At 33.6% G+C, this 16,218-nt stretch overlaps 1 protein-coding gene across 2 annotated transcripts in view; it reads right to left on the minus strand.

The window, feature by feature from the left end:
• The window catches only part of LOC137807056 (uncharacterized), a 72,248-nt gene extending 56,030 nt beyond the window's left edge, over positions 1-16,218 (minus strand). For both annotated transcript variants that reach the window (XM_068607483.1, XM_068607484.1), the window contains exons 1-11: positions 15,906-16,218; positions 15,505-15,586; positions 14,570-14,673; positions 13,141-13,236; positions 12,737-12,784; positions 6,183-6,233; positions 5,407-5,510; positions 5,146-5,263; positions 3,741-3,842; positions 3,403-3,603; positions 2,482-2,639 (exon numbers count right to left, since the gene is read on the minus strand). In XM_068607483.1, coding sequence (XP_068463584.1) covers positions 2,482-2,639; positions 3,403-3,603; positions 3,741-3,842; positions 5,146-5,263; positions 5,407-5,510; positions 6,183-6,233; positions 12,737-12,784; positions 13,141-13,236; positions 14,570-14,673; positions 15,505-15,586; positions 15,906-15,920 — 1,079 coding nt within the window. In that variant the 5' untranslated portion in view covers positions 15,921-16,218. The remainder of the gene's footprint in view (positions 1-2,481; positions 2,640-3,402; positions 3,604-3,740; positions 3,843-5,145; positions 5,264-5,406; positions 5,511-6,182; positions 6,234-12,736; positions 12,785-13,140; positions 13,237-14,569; positions 14,674-15,504; positions 15,587-15,905) is intronic.

Genomic DNA, 16,218 nt, shown 5'->3' on the forward strand with positions numbered 1-16,218 from the left:
TACTTTAGCTATAAAACAACTTCGCAAGCTTGACACTACGTCTTTGGCATTTAAGTCAGACATCTTCCAAACGTTCTACTCTCTTACTCAATTAAACTAAATTAGAGATCTTCTGCATAAAACCAACATGACCAAGGCCAAGTATGTCTCCTCCCTTACTGCCTCTAACTGCAAGCTCACAAAAAATTACACAAACCTTCTGACCGATCTTAGTCTCAACAATATAATACATACAATTCGATTCAAGGAGCTCGCAATGTGAACCACGCTGCTAATCATTTTGGTGCCTGAACCAGATATGATTGTGATAAGGACTTTGATATTATGGAGCGTCACATCGATAGTATGGACAACTCAATGAAGTATTTAAGTTTGGTTCTCCGCCCTAAGCAACTAGATTTAAAGGTAGGTTCCCCAAGTACTTGTTAGCTTATCAAATTGTAAAAATAGCAGATGAATAGATCAATCCAGGTGAATCATACGATATTGGTGCAAAAACAATGCCTAAAATGCTTTTTTTATTTTCAAGAAATTAGTTAAAACAGGGAAAATTGAGCATCCCTTAGCAGCCACTGTCTTCAGCCCTTCACTAGCTTGTGCTCATAGCAGGAAAAATGGCACTGCCTTCAAATTGCTTGCAGTCTTACCAGCTCGAGGTAAAGGGTTGCAGAACAACTTGCTATTATTCAGAGACAACCTTGACACACATGTCACTGTTGCATGTGCGTCTCCCTCATGTAAATATATAGAGTTATGTTATAGTATTTTTTAAAATTATATTATTTTTTATAAATTTACAAAATGTATTTTTTTAATTATCTAATTATCTTTAAAATTTTAATATATATTTTAATTATGCACATAAATGGGTCAGATATTTTATTTAATTCAAAATATGATTTTATGTTTAATATACTTCCTGATGTTAAAATCATTTTAGATTTGTGGCTATTTAATTCAAAGAATGTTTTTGTTAGATACTATTAGACATTATGAGATATTATAAATATTATAGATATTGTTAAATATTATAGATATTGTTAAATATTTCTATCAATGTAATGGGCTTAGCCTATATTTTCTGTATGTTTCTTTTTCAATATAAACATAACCCTATGTGTTTAATATACACAGGGATTTATCATATTCTTCTTTTCTTTTATTTTAATATGGTATCAGAATTATTTAGAGTCTATCCTAGAGAGAATTTGTTTGGCTTATAAGGTCACACGGTATCGAACCACCCATAAATATATAGTCTCACGCACGAGTTGAAAAGTCTTGGCGTGAGGGGGTGTGTTGGAGATCCCACATCAACTAGAGATAAGGACATTTCATAATATATAAGTGGCTGCAAACTTCACCTTATAAGCTGAATTTGTAAGGTTGAGTTAGGCTTATAGTCCACTTCTTAATAGTTTTAATGTTAGATATGTCTCCTTATGTTAAAATCCTTTTAGGTTTAAGTTTGTTTAGTTATTGTTTATAAATTTGTGCATTTATGTCTTTGTTAATTGTATATGCTATGCTTTATTATTGAACAAGAATCTCATGATTCATAATTCGATCCTATTCAAGACTAGGCCTTCTAATTCAAGATTGGAATCTTGATTTCACTAGTGACTATGATAACCAGAATACTATTTCTCTAGCTCACAATCATGTTCTCTAGCACATGGAGATTTACCTGTTCTTTGCTAGATAAGAGGCTCTCAGCATACATTTCACTATAATGCACGTTCTTGCCAGAGATTAATGTAGATTCTACAATTCTTTGAATCTTCTAATGATCTTATAGTTCTTTGTGGGTGAGCGAAAACCTTTGTAATTATTTACTTTGTGATGTAAACCCAGTGAGCTTAAATTGTGCTCTCTTTAAAAGTATTGTTTATTTTTTTCTGAGATGTCTGAATCTCAGGGGGCGGTTAAGACGATATAATCAAGAATGGTTTGGGTACTCTTTGTAACCAATAGTGGTTTGTGTACTCATTGTAATCAAGTGATTTAATTAGTGAAACCTCTTGAACAGTCTTCTAAGGAAGAACTGGAAGTAGCTCGTGGGTTTGGACAAACCAGTATAAATTTTGTTTGTGTTGTTTTGTGCTACTTTTGTGCTAGACAGTCTAGTTTAGTTCTCTATAAAAAAAAGCTCAGGCTCTATTTAACCATACTTCTAGAGTCGGTTGTTCCAACAACAAATGTTGTATAGAGACCTGTTTTTAACTTGCTCTCTTGGGTAGTTAGAAAGTTTATTTTTGTAGCACAGTTGTCATTGTGTCTGCTATGTCTATAGACTTCTGTTAAAATCTAAGATAATAGTTCAGATCTCCATAAATGACTGATTGTATCTCCCTTTTTTGTATCAATTACAGAAAATACATCAATAACAATAGTATTCTCTACAATCTTTTTCAAAATTCTCCATGTACAATAAACAAAATATGAAGATGACTTATTTTAACAACAGAAAATTCAAGTTACCACTTCTGCTGCTGCTGGAGCGAAGCCTGTGCAGCAAACTGCCACCACAAACAAGGAGCCTTGGAGATGGGAACTGCAGGTCGTAAATGAGAAACTCCCATATATGTCTTGTATCTTGAAACAGCTTCCAAAAGTTTAATCCAATCATGATACTGAGCCTATAATTCACAGAGGAACAAGTAAACAACAATTTTAAAGCAGACTAAGGGTTAGTTAAACCATGTGAAGTTTGCAAGCAAATTGTTAGAACATCTTGAGTATTCTTTGTCTGGCATTATACCAGTCCTACTACTCTTATGTTCTGAATCTAATTCATTAAAATAAATACATACACGACATATCCAACTACTGTATGTTGGAGATCTTTGTTGATCCCATTTATACACACAATATTCTAATAAAATTTTCTCCCTTTATCAAAATAAAAAATATAATAGGAAGAAAGTAATAAAAGAAAAAATTGAAATCAAGTGATACATCAAATCTAAAAGATGGTCAAAATCAGATAAAGAAAATATGGGAGGAGGGTGAAGAACCACTCAACCATAAAATCAATTCCGATGACTATCCAACAAGGAACCCCTTCATACTCTAGTATAAATTTTTAAAAAAATTGAACATAACATAACTAAGGAGAAAAACCAAAGAAAAACGTTTTTCTCAGCTTTAGATAGACACAATAGGCAACCAACAATTGTCAAATACTAAAGCTATCCTACACTTCAAACTACATTGGCACAAAAATTAAAAATATAAATTATAATATCCAGTAAATATTCAATTCAGGCAGTTATCTTACAAACAAGGAAGATTCTTTAAAGTATAGAATACAGGTAGAGTTATCTCCTTAATCAGGGTCCTGTTAGCTCTAAAATCATCATTGATTCAATAGAAATATCAAATAATTATAAAATAAAATACCTCTGTGAGAGTAAGTGAGATCTCTGTGAGAACAAGCGTAACTTTTTCAAATGGAATTTCTGGATTAACTCTTTCTTGGTTTCCAAGCCGATGATACTGTAGAACTGCGTTGATAGGATAAACCAAGTATGCACGATTCCTAGCCCACTTAGATACAAACTTAGGATCATCAGTGGGCTCATTTATGCCATCTTCAAATATCTAGCACCAAAAAATAAAGAAAGACATGTGAAAAATAAGAAAAAAGTCACATGACATAGCAATAAGACAAAGCATTTAACGATTATATATATGTAGCTCATAGCATAAGATTAAAGTTATCAAACAAAGTACAATACCTCAATCCATTCTGGTGCGTTGATATCCTCCCATCTCTTATCAATCTCCCAAGGAAGGTGGTCAGAATCATGATAAAGAGCTAGTCTCTCCAGTTGCACTGACTGTAGTGAGAACAAGTATACATCAGATCAAAAATAATAAGTTACTGTAAACATACAAAATCCCACTTCAACTGTAAGCTAAACAATTAAATAAAAATGGAGGTAACAAGAATCAAACTATATCAAAGTGGATAAATAATTTAGGAACCAAACAATGGCTTTGTTAAACCAAGAGTAGAGCAAAAATTGTCCATTTTATTCCAGAATTATGAATACCATGTAAAGAACCAGAACAAAAGAGAAATCAAACTGAAAATGTTCATTAATTTAAAATGTATTCTGATTACATAGAGACAAAAATGCTACAGACCTTTATATACTGATAGGCTAGGCTATAAACTGGACGCTACTAACTCACACTTAATTGATTTGCAACTAACTCCAGGTGTTATATCTGAATGACAGCTGGTTCAACTATCCAGAAGCTGGTAGATGACTAAGAGCTGGGTCAGTTATTAAAAAAAATTATACAGATAACGGAATCATACTTTACACAGTGTGTAGGGGGTCCACTAAATTCTGACTAATGTAAAAACAATTCTGTACAAACAACCAAACAATAGAAAAGTAAGAACACAGGTATACAAACAACAACATAAAAGACATTTGATAGTGTTGTATTCAGTTTGATATAGCTTTTGCTATAGGTGTTTCTATCAGCTCTTTTACAGCTTTGTTTCTTTTAATTCTCTATATAAAGAGAATCCTTGTTTTCCTTTGTACATATTTTATAAAAGGTTTCACTCCAGAAAGCATCACTATGAAGCTTTGAAATCCCAACTAGATTAGCACCCCAAAGCTTCAACAATCACGTGCTTCTAGAGGAAAATGCATTAAAAAAAAGAAAAGATACAAAATGTCAACCAAACTATGTGGGGCAACACTAAACCCATGTAGCAATCAAGAAAACCAATAATCTGGAAACCCATACTAATTACTAAAATGTCCTCCGTAATACAAGTGGGCAACCTACTACCATACCAAGCAAACTCTACCCTAGAATTTAGACCAAATTAGCAAGTCTGTCAGCACACTTATTTCCTTCTCTAAATATATGAAAAACATAAAAATTAATAGCCCTACACGCTGAAAGGAAACAATTCTATCTGTTTTGTCAAAACAAAAATTACCCTTTCTGTTTCTCTTTTCTCTTTCTCTCTTTCTATCTCTTAACTCCAATAACATTTAAAAGACAATGCTCTACTGCATCAAAAACTATCTTGGAATGTATAAATTTGGTTTCTCAAGTTAGAACTAACATTCAATACTGTCAATAAAATTTTCTTAGGGAGGGACTCTTTACCTTCCTCAACCTATCCAAAGCGCCACTTGTATCAAAAGTTTCATTCCCCTGCTCATCCATTGTAACAGCAGCAAGCTTAGCCAAAGTCACACCCGAAGAAAATGGATGGCCTGGATTACTGCAAACAACACTTATGTGTGTAAGCAAATGAAAATAAATAAAACGAAAATTTCATCAATTAAAAAAACTGAAAAAAAAATGTCCATTTTTCATGCCCACTTTTCTGTGCAAAGGAAATTAAAATGGTACTTATAAACCAACCTGACTGTATCTTCATATCTGATATGCACATTGCTGATTGATATCTTGAGGTTTCCAATGATTGTAGAAATTAGAGAACTCAGCCATGAATTTCCAGAAGACGGCTGTGAGATAATAGTAACAATCTTGTTATCTCAATGTTTGTGTTTATATGTGATTTCTTGTATCGAAAGAAAGTATGCTCACTGTCCATTTGACTTAATCATTTCAATTCTCAGAAAAAACATCTTCCAAAAAAGCTACCACTTCACTCTTCTCTAATTTTGTTTAAATACAACCAAATGCAATTATACATTGTATGTCCAAATTCATTTTACTAACCAAAACAACAAACATGACTGGATCATTCATTACTTAATTCCTCTATCATTAACTAACTCCAAGTAGCTCTCATGAACTCTCAACACTCTTAAAAAGAAACCAAAAATGAGTCACATTTTATCAGTGCATCCTTTACATTTTAATGGGAGACATATTCCTCCACGTATACCCTTACAGATCAAGATAAATAGCCTCTAGCCTCTAGCCTCTAATGAAAACAAAGCGTGAAACATGATCAAAATTTACCAATAACTTATTCTGAAATACAATCAAAACAAAACACCGTCATTCAGATTTATTTTCAACAAAACAGATGACTGCCACAATGTACAGATATATGGACAAACTTCGGTATGACATGTCAGTCTTTGCTTTAAACAACTTGATGACAAAATGAGTAATTAAAACAAAGAATCAAATGTATTCAAAACAATAGCCAGATTACAACATCATACACTTCCCAACTTGGACTTGGATATTGCATCAAGTGTAGCTGCCTCTGCTTCCTGCATGAAGAGAAATGAAAAAGAGACTATAGGTCAAAACAATCTTACAAAAGTAGGTTTAAGAAATAAAGGTAAATGAACAGAATTCAAATCTGTAAAACAATTTCTAGTGTACATATTGGCTTAGCTCAATTGAGTGTTGGTTCTAACTTTCAATTTAAGTGAATAAAAGACATTGTCCAAGACAAATTAGAAAAGAAGAGACTAAAATACATGGAAGAAATGTTAAAAGATAAAAAAACTAATTATGCATGAAACCACGCAATCATTAATATCGAATGATAGTGTAAAGCCAAGGGAGAAAAAACAGAATGAAGCAAGGTGTTAATGTTCTGCATCAAAACATATATCAAACACCTCCCCGCCTCCATTTCCTTTTTTCAATAACAGAAAATAGGGTAAATCCCACTCCCCCCATTCCACTCATGATAAAGATGTTTAAATCACACCATCCTTTATGGGTTCAAACATGTTAGTGTTGTATTTAGTTTGATAAAGTTTTTGTTATAGGTGTTTTTATCAGTTCTTCTTTTACAACTCTATTTCTTTTCATTCTTTGTATAGAGAGAAGACCAATTATCCTTTGTACATTTTATCAATACAAAAAATACCTTTTCTCTTTCTCTTTTCTCTTTCTCACTCTCTTAACTCTAATATGGTATCAAGAGCTCAGATCCATTGATTCAGAAAATAATCCTCCTCCTCAACCCCCACATCCACCGCCTACTAGTGACTCTATTTGTTCTGTTTCCTGTACAAGTTTTGTCGAAATGTCAGAAAAACTTGATGATTCCATCTTCTTGCTTTGGCGTCAACAAGTAGAACCATGCATCAAATCACATCGCCTTCAACATTTTGTAGTAAATCCCTCTCTAACTCTTCAGTTTCTAAGTGAAACAGACTGGGATAGTGGAACAATTAATCCAGCCTAAGTTTCTCGGGGAACAACAAAATCAGATGATGTTGATTTGGTTGCAATCCACCATATCAAGATCCTTCCTTTCACACATTCTTGGATGTCTTCATTCTTATCAAGTTTGAAAATAAAGCATATGATTATTTTCACAAACAAACAAGAGCAAGAGTACAGCAACTTGGTAGGAACTCTGTTCCATGACTCTTAATGATTGTTCAATCAGTAATTTTCTTCTTCAAATAAATTCTTCAGTCGATTGTCTTAACTTTTGTAGTAGATCCTATTTCTCTTCCAAAACACATTGATGTTATTCTTAAAGGCCGGCCTCAAGATTTTCAATCTATTATTTATGTTATTGAAAGTAAGTTCAAACCTCTTCCAATTGAAGAAGTTGAAGCTCTTCTTGCACATGAGTCTCGTCTTCAAAAAAATCGGAAAAAAAAGACTATTTCTAATTTTGTTTCTCTTAATCTAACTCATGCACCTTTAACAATTTTGTTTCAAACAAAGATGAAGAACCTTCTAATGCTCTAACATTGACTAGTTCATTCATGATACTCAAGTGCAGGTCAACAACTTTTGTGGCTCATCTTTTCGTGGTGGTTAGTGAACACAGGGACAACCATAAAGGGTGTTTTGAAAATGTTCAATGTCAATTATACTTCAAGACTGGGCACGGTGTTGTTTTCTATTATTACAAGTTTGATCACAGTTTTTAACCTTCCACTAAGTAATACTAACTCCAACTCTCAAAGAAATACAAATATGTTTGGTCAACAACAACAAACTTTTGCTCCAGATCTTCAGTACCCACCAACCAACTATCATCCTCCCTGACCTCATCTCTCCACTTCACAACATCCTCTTTCTACCATGCTAACCAACGGTAGTGTTAGTTTATTGTCAACCCCCATTGTTCCTCATTCCAATTCTAAATGGTACCATGAGTTTGGGGCTACTTTTCATGTTACTGGAAAAAGTCAAATATTTAATAAAACATCCCTTATGAAGGTCCCTGACAGATCTATACTGGCAATGGTAAAGGTTTTGCTATTATATCTTTTGGTCCTTCCAAATTTTTTCTACTCCAAAAAAATCCTAGTTTCTTTAGCTTTTCATCAATTACTGCATATTACTATCACAACTAAAAAATCTAATAAGCGATATTAAGTTTGCTAAGGACAATTTTGTTTATTTCAATTTTGTGCTACTCGTTGTCTTGTCAAATCCAGGTAACTTATGAAGTTCTTGTTCAAGGAGATATTGGGCCAGATGGACTCTGTGCCTTTCCCACCTGTGGCATCCATCAACCTCCTCCTCTTTCTAAATATTGTTTTTCTGTCAATAGTGGCAATAATAATAATATTCAATCCGTTTAGCATGTGACACTAAGGCATCCTAATACTCATGCTATGAATCTTATTTTTTAGCAATGTAATTATCCTTTTCCTAGGAAAAACGTTGTTTCCTTTTTGTAAAGAGTGTCAAATTGGCAAAGTTCACAAAATTTCTTCCTCCTTATCTTGAATGGTTCATAATTATTCTCTAGAATTTGTTTATACTGACTTACGTAGTCCATCTCCGGTATTGAACACTAATGGTTTTTTATATTGTGCAACAATTGTTCATGCTCTTTCAAGATTTACCTGGATTTCTCCTCTTAAGCAAAAATTTGGTTTCTTTATTGTTTTGCAATAGTTCAAGATTGTGACTGAACTTCAATTGCAGCAGCCCTTAAAAAGTGTTAAGACTGATTGGGGTGGTGAGTTTAGATCCTTTCTTGAGATTCTAGTAGACATGGGAATTCAACACAGGATTATTTGTCCTCATACTCATCATCAGATTAGAGTTATTGAACAAAAACAAAGACATGTTAATCTTTGGTCTTACTTTGATTAGCCATGCTTCTCTTCCTCTCAAGTTGTGGGTCATGCCTTCACCATTGTTGTCTACCTATTAATAGACTTCCCTAAGCTTCTCTTCAGTTTCAAATACCTTATATGGTATCTATAAGGTTTCTCCCTATTTTCTCTTCTTAAAGACTTTGATTGTGCTTGTTTTCCTTGTCTTAGAACTTACAACAAACAGAAATTTGATTTTTGATGACATGAATGTGTTGTTCTTGGCTATTCTTCCTTTCACAAGAAGTACAAATGTCTCTCTCCTAGTGGTAAATTGTTCATCTCCAAAAATGTTATCTTTAATGAACATAGGTTTTCGTACTAGTTATTTTTCTATCATGTACTAACACCACATCTAGTTCTTCCCCAATTTTCAGCTCCACTCCTCTTGTTTCTTCCTATAATAATATTGATTCTACTATTTCGTATCATACCACTACATTAGTTCAATTTGCGCACACTTCTTCCACCGAATTTACTTCTCATACACATTCCATACTTGTCATTACTCCCCTTCAACCTCTTCCTATCAATACTCATCCTATGCAAACTAGGCCCAAATTTGGTTTGTTCAAAAAAAAGGCTTCACCCTTATGTTTTTCTAGCTCATTTTGAACCCAAAAATGCAAAAATGTCCCTCTAAGTTCATAATTGGAACATTGCTATGAAACAGAAGTATGATGCCTTGGTCCACAGCAATACTTGGATTCAGGTTTCCCCTCCTTCTACACACAACATTTGTTCCTGCAAGTGGCTTTTCATAGTCAAAGAAACCATTGATGGCTCTCACACAAGTATAAAGCTTCTCTAGTACATACAGGTTTTCATAACCAAGCTAGTTATGATTTTCATGAAACCTTCTCCCCTGTCATCAAACTAGTTACTATTCATATTAATTGTCTTTGGCTCTTACTAATCACTTGTGTTTTCTTCAATTAGATGTTAATAATGTTTTTGAAATGGTGTTTTGCATGAAACTGTTTATATGCAACAAAAACTCTTGGTTGTGAATTTGATGATCCTCCTATAGTGTGGAAACTTAACAAGGCTATCTGTGGCTTGAAGCAAGCCCCTTGTCAATGGCTAGCCAAACTGCAAGGAACCCTTGATCAATATGGTTTTACACCAAACAAGTGTGATCATTCTCATCAATGGCAAACTACCACTATCACTTTGTTAGTTTATGTTGATGATAAAATAATAATAGGTAACTCTTTCACTTTTGTTCAAAGGATTATTAATCAACTTACTTATGCCTTCTCTCTTAAGTCATTGAGTCACCTTGATTATTTTTTTGGAATAGAAATCAGAAAACTTAAGGATGGTTACCTTCCTTTAACCCAATAAAAATATATTTGTGATCTTTTACAAAAATCTAATATTTGAAGTTAAGTCTATTTCTTCCCCTATGGTCTCTAGTTGCAAATTATCAAGACAAGGTTATGATTTTCTTCTTGATACAACTTCCTATAGATCTATTGTGGGTGCTCTTAAGTACCCTACTACAACTCGTCCATAAATCAACTATATTGTGAACAAAGAGTCTTAGTTTATGGCTCAACTTCTTGAATCTTACTAGACTGTTGTAAATAGGATTCTTCGGTATCTAAAATGGGCTATTTTCCATGGTCTTCCTCTTACTTCTACGACTTTTGGCTGTCATTTTCCCTTACAAGCTTGTTGTGATGCAGATTAGGGTACGGATCTTGATGATCGCAGGTCCAGCCCTGGTGTTGTTGTTTTCTTGGATCAAATCTCAGTTCCTGGTGGTCTAAGAAACAAGTTATTGCGGGAAGGTTGTATAGAAGTGGACTATCATAGTCTTGCCCAAACAACTGCTGGAATTCTATGGATTTAAACTCTTCTTACAGAACTAGCAATATCACAAGGTCCTCCTGCTATCTTTTGTGATAATCAAAGTGTAGTGGACTTAGCTCATAATCTTGTACTTCATACTCGAACCAAGCACATGGAAATTGATCTCTTCTTTGTTCAAGAAAATGTTATGTCCAAATGTTTATATGTTCAACATATCTCAGGCCAAGTACAATGGGTGGGACCTCTCTCTCCTACGTGTTTTATGCTAATTAGGGGCAAACTCAAAGTGATTTTCCTTTCTATTGATCCTCACACACCTTTAGTTTCCAGGGTGGTGTTAGTGTTAAGATTTATATAGTTTTTGTTATGTTTTTCTAGATTGTTCTTTTATAGCTTTGTTTCTCTTCATTCTCTATATCCTTGTTTTCCTTTCTACATTTTATCAATGCAAAAAAATTACCTTTCACGTTTCTCTTTTCTTTCTCTATTTCTTAACTCTAATAAAATGTAAGAAAATAGAGGACAAAATATAAAAATGAAGATATGTACTTGTAATTTTATCAAAGAACAGGGGTATATTTATACAGCTGCCAGACACAGCCACTGGAGACAAGTTTTCTCTATATGACTCTTGAGCATTATCGGCAAAGAATTTTAAAACTTTGGTAATTGATATTTGGAGTTCACAAAGATTTTTGGTTGTGTTTCAAAGATTTATGCTCATATACAGAGAGAGGAACAAAGCCTTTGTGAAGCTGAAATATAGTTGCTCACCACCAATGCTAAGAGGTTCGTAAAAATTAAGATGCACTGAAGTATAACACATTTCATCACTTAGGGGAAGGAAGTACAATTCTAAACTCCTTAAAATTACAGAAATGGATGTAGTATTTGAAGCAACTTTCTGGGGATAGAAAAGTAATTTATTGAAAAAGTATTAGAAAGACAGAAAGCATAGTAGATCTGGCAGAGTGTGCATTCAACTGGTTAGGGCAAAAGAGAAGTGGCCCAAAAATGTTAGAAAGCAGTCCTAGCATCAACAATCGAAGTTCCTAAACACCCTAAGTAGGGAAATAAGAGAAACCAAAAGCACTATATTCTCATCAACAAAATGTAAGGTCACACGGATACCCTGCGAGATATAGGCATCCATTCTTCTTAACAAAATAGAACGAAGAACTACACAGCCAGTAAACTGCCACAAATTATAATCATCTTATTCCTCAATAATCCTTTTCATCCAGAATCACATTAGACGACAATCTCTCATTTAGTTTATATTTTTCAGTGCACCCGTATCTCAGAAGATTTTTCACAAACGATCCTTCAAGTACACAAAGAACAAGATAGCCAGTAAACTGCCACAAAATAATAACCATCTTATGGCTAGAAAATCCTCCAATCATCCAGTATCACATTAGACAACAATTACCCAATTAGTTGATATTCTTCAAAGTAAACGTATCTCATAAGAAATTCACAAAGGACTATAATGCAGGAATCTTAAGATAAGCCATCCATTTGTTTGGAAAAAAATATAGGCACAAATGTAACCAAGGATTATAACATACTACTACTTAAATTACTTGGTACATGATTCTTATAAACATGATCATCTCCACGACATAGCAGTAAATTTCCATATCACCATTGTAATTTCAAAAATTAAAAGGGATTTTGTTTCCATAGATTTCACAAAACCCAAACAGGTAAATTATAATTCACTCAACAATATAATTGATAGAAAATATTGCTTACATACCGAAAAATAGGCATACAAAAATAATTATAAATACCACAATCAACTGACAAATAACAAACATCTATATACCCTAATAAATAAGATACAAATCTATATAGAATCTGACCTCAATCTGCTGAAGCTTGGCTTCGAAAAGTTTTTCCCTATCCTCTTCCTATGACAAAACAAACTCAATTAGCGAAAGAATAGATATTAAGGGCACAATTTGGTAAACAGTTCAATTAAGTGCTTATTAACAAGTAATAATCAAATAAGGACTTATGAATAACATGTTTTTATAATCCAAAGAGAAAATATGGTTAAACTTTTTATATACAAGTTGTTTTCCTAAGCTATCCTAAGTTTTTTTTATTGAAATAAACTGAAAACAGACTATGGACATATCATAAGTTATTTTTATAAGTTTTTCCAAACACTTATATTTGTGCTTATGTTACAATATTAAAATAAGTTGTAAATAACATCTTCCAATCACACCCGAAATAGACCAAATACAGAATATCGTTGTACCTTCATAGTCCGACTATCAGCAGCAGGATGAGCTAGAACAAACACACGATCAATCAAAACAATCACAGGTTCTTTTCCCAAACTTTTCCATGGAACCTATATGACATTAGTAACAAAAAAAATCAAATAAACACACATTTGAAAGCACATGGATTAATTCAAGAGACAGTGAAAAACGTAAAAAAAAAAAGTATTATGGTTAGGAAAAGCCTAAGTCTCACATTGATTACAAATAAGACCAAGATACAATATACAAGTGGGGACAACCCTCACTTTACAAACCGGTTTTATGAAATTGAGTTGGACTCAAACCAACATTCCAAGAACTGTAAACAAAAAAGCATTCACAAAAACAATATAACGGATGCAACTGTGAGTAGGAGGTTGATAACTTTGATCAAACCAATGATAGCAAAAAGAAGCAGTATGTCCATGTTAAGACACTTGACATTAAATATTGGCAAAGCGGCCTCCATTCCACTGCCACAACCCCGATATCTGGAGCCACAACCACCACAAAAGCCAATAACAAGTGTTTTAGCTTCTTTCTAAAATTTTGTAACCAAGACTTATGCACAATAAGTAAAGCTTCAACTTCTTCAATCGGTAATGGTTCAAACTTACTTTCAATGACAGAATCATATTCTTGACCAAATCTTCAAGAATAACATCATTGTGTTCTTGGAGAGAAACAGGATTTTCAATAAAAGCAACACAATCAACTAATGGTTTAACACGAACAAGAAACTTTGCCATGGGATGTCTTTAAGAAATGTGGATCAAAGTTCAGCGTGAGTTGTCGTAATACGAAACAAATTTGTTTAGAACTCTATCCCAAACTTGATAATAATAAACACTTCCTAAGACTTCAGAAAGAAACAAGTCTGATGATCTCAACTGGAGCCATGTCAACAGCATTTGATCTAGTGGTTCCCAAGCACTATACACGAGATTGAATTTTCTAGCATTTGTAATTTTTTTGGTAAAAAAACAAAGAGGAATCAACATATTAACAACAAAATATTGAAGACAATGTAATTTAATACATGGCTCAACATGTTGCCGCAATAGCAATAAGTTGGAATCATCAAGCTTCTGATATATGGAAGCAAGCATCGGATGATAAGGAAGGACGAGGAGGAAGATGACCATTGAAGCTATACAAACCATATTGATATAGAGAAAAAGAAAGATAGAGAGCGGAAACTAAATTTGTTATTGCTGTATTAAAGTTACTTACAAACAGAGTACACAATGCTCTTATATAGAGCTTAACTAATTGTAGCAGCTGTCATAATAACAGCGGTTTAAAACTAACTAACTACTGCATAACAGAAAAATCAACAATACTCTAATTGATTAACAATAATATAACTTTCCGAGTAAAACAATACTCGAACAACCAGTAAACCTAAATGACTGAATGTACCTTCAATGTAATTGTACCAACAAAGCCAGCTTTGACAGTAACTGGTAGTTTTAGTGCATTTAGTGCCTCTGCCTTCAGTTTCAAATCTCTGAGGACAACATCGCCTGCACACACCAATAATGCCTTGGTTGGAATAACAACTAACAAGTTACAAATCATTACAGTAATGTGAAAATTAATAAGCATGAAAACAATGTATTTTATAAGAAACTCATCCAATGCAAAATATTCACTCGCACAAGTTTGAATTAGGTTTCACTGAAAAAACACATAAATAATAAAATGTGTAGAATGAAAATATAGACAAACATGTGAAAATGAAACTACATCAAGAATATACCTGCACATGTTTCATCACAAATAAAAAAATCAAAGAACAGACCTCAAAAAAAAAGTTTGGGAAAACAAGACCATGTCAAAGAATATCAATCTAAGGACAATAAAGTTGCACTCCAACAAAATGTGCCAGCAGTCCAATTAAAAGAGCATAATTCCAGCATATTTGACTTTCCTTTGTGCCCACAGAACTACTAAAGTGAATTATAAAATTAAGAGGAAAAAAATTAATTCCAAACTAGAACAAATCCAATGTTATCCAAACAGCGTACTCCATATCTGGCAATTTACCTCACAATGCAATAAGTTTTAACAGGTTTAAAGAGTTGAAAAAAAATCTGAGCATATGCTCAGTTTGATATAAATTGAGAACTTACAAAGACATTTGACAAAATTGGTTAGTCGCCAGCTGGTATATAAATCAGAAAAGAAAAAAAAAAAAGTGGAGCAACATGCGTCCATACAGAGTATAGAAAGTGTATGTAAAAATAATACACCATAAAGAATAAACAATAAACCTATTTATCGAACTTGTGCTCGAAATCAACAGACGCAGTAAAAGAAGTGAGTAAAATGTGAGAAAATAGCAGAATACAAACCCTTCCAGACACTTATTCTCAAAGCCTCCGTAGAGAGTCCGTGCACATATTCACCCAAATATCTTCGAAGCAAATGCAGAACCTGTCAACAAAGCAACGTCACTATCACCTTCGTCACAGGATTCACCGAGAACATATCACGCAAACCGAAGCAAAAGACGCACACAAAATTCAAATCCAACTCAAATTCAACAAACAACAAGTAATAGAAAGCAACATTGCAAACGCAAGAAGCACATTGAAATTCCAAATTAAGATTAAAATTCAACTCCGACATGCTCGCTGAAAGGAAAGAGGAGTAAAGAGACATCGCACTTGCACACACGCACGCAGATGAAATTAAAATTGAAAATCAAGTTCGAGATTGTTGCGCAAAAGAGAGTAAGGAAGGAGATTCTTACGTGAGCTTCGAACATGGTGAAGGAATCAGAGTGCGATCAATTAATGATGAAATTGGGAATGATGCATGGTGAAGAAGAAGAAGAAGAAGAAGAAGAAGAAGAATTAGATGAAAGACTATTAGAGAGAGAAATGGATTAGGGCTGGTGATCCTGAGATTAGGACGGTTAAATAGAAGAAATGGCGATAAAAGTTGAGAATGTGTTGGTCTTATGCTTAAGCTATATAGGTCCCGTTCACTCGCAATCCCAAGTTTATAAGCGGGGACATGTAATGTAATGCCAGAACCTGGTACTTGCTGACACCGACCCTGCG

Source organism: Phaseolus vulgaris, chromosome 3, assembly GCF_000499845.2.
Source record: "Phaseolus vulgaris cultivar G19833 chromosome 3, P. vulgaris v2.0, whole genome shotgun sequence".
Classification (NCBI taxonomy): domain Eukaryota; kingdom Viridiplantae; phylum Streptophyta; class Magnoliopsida; order Fabales; family Fabaceae; genus Phaseolus; species Phaseolus vulgaris.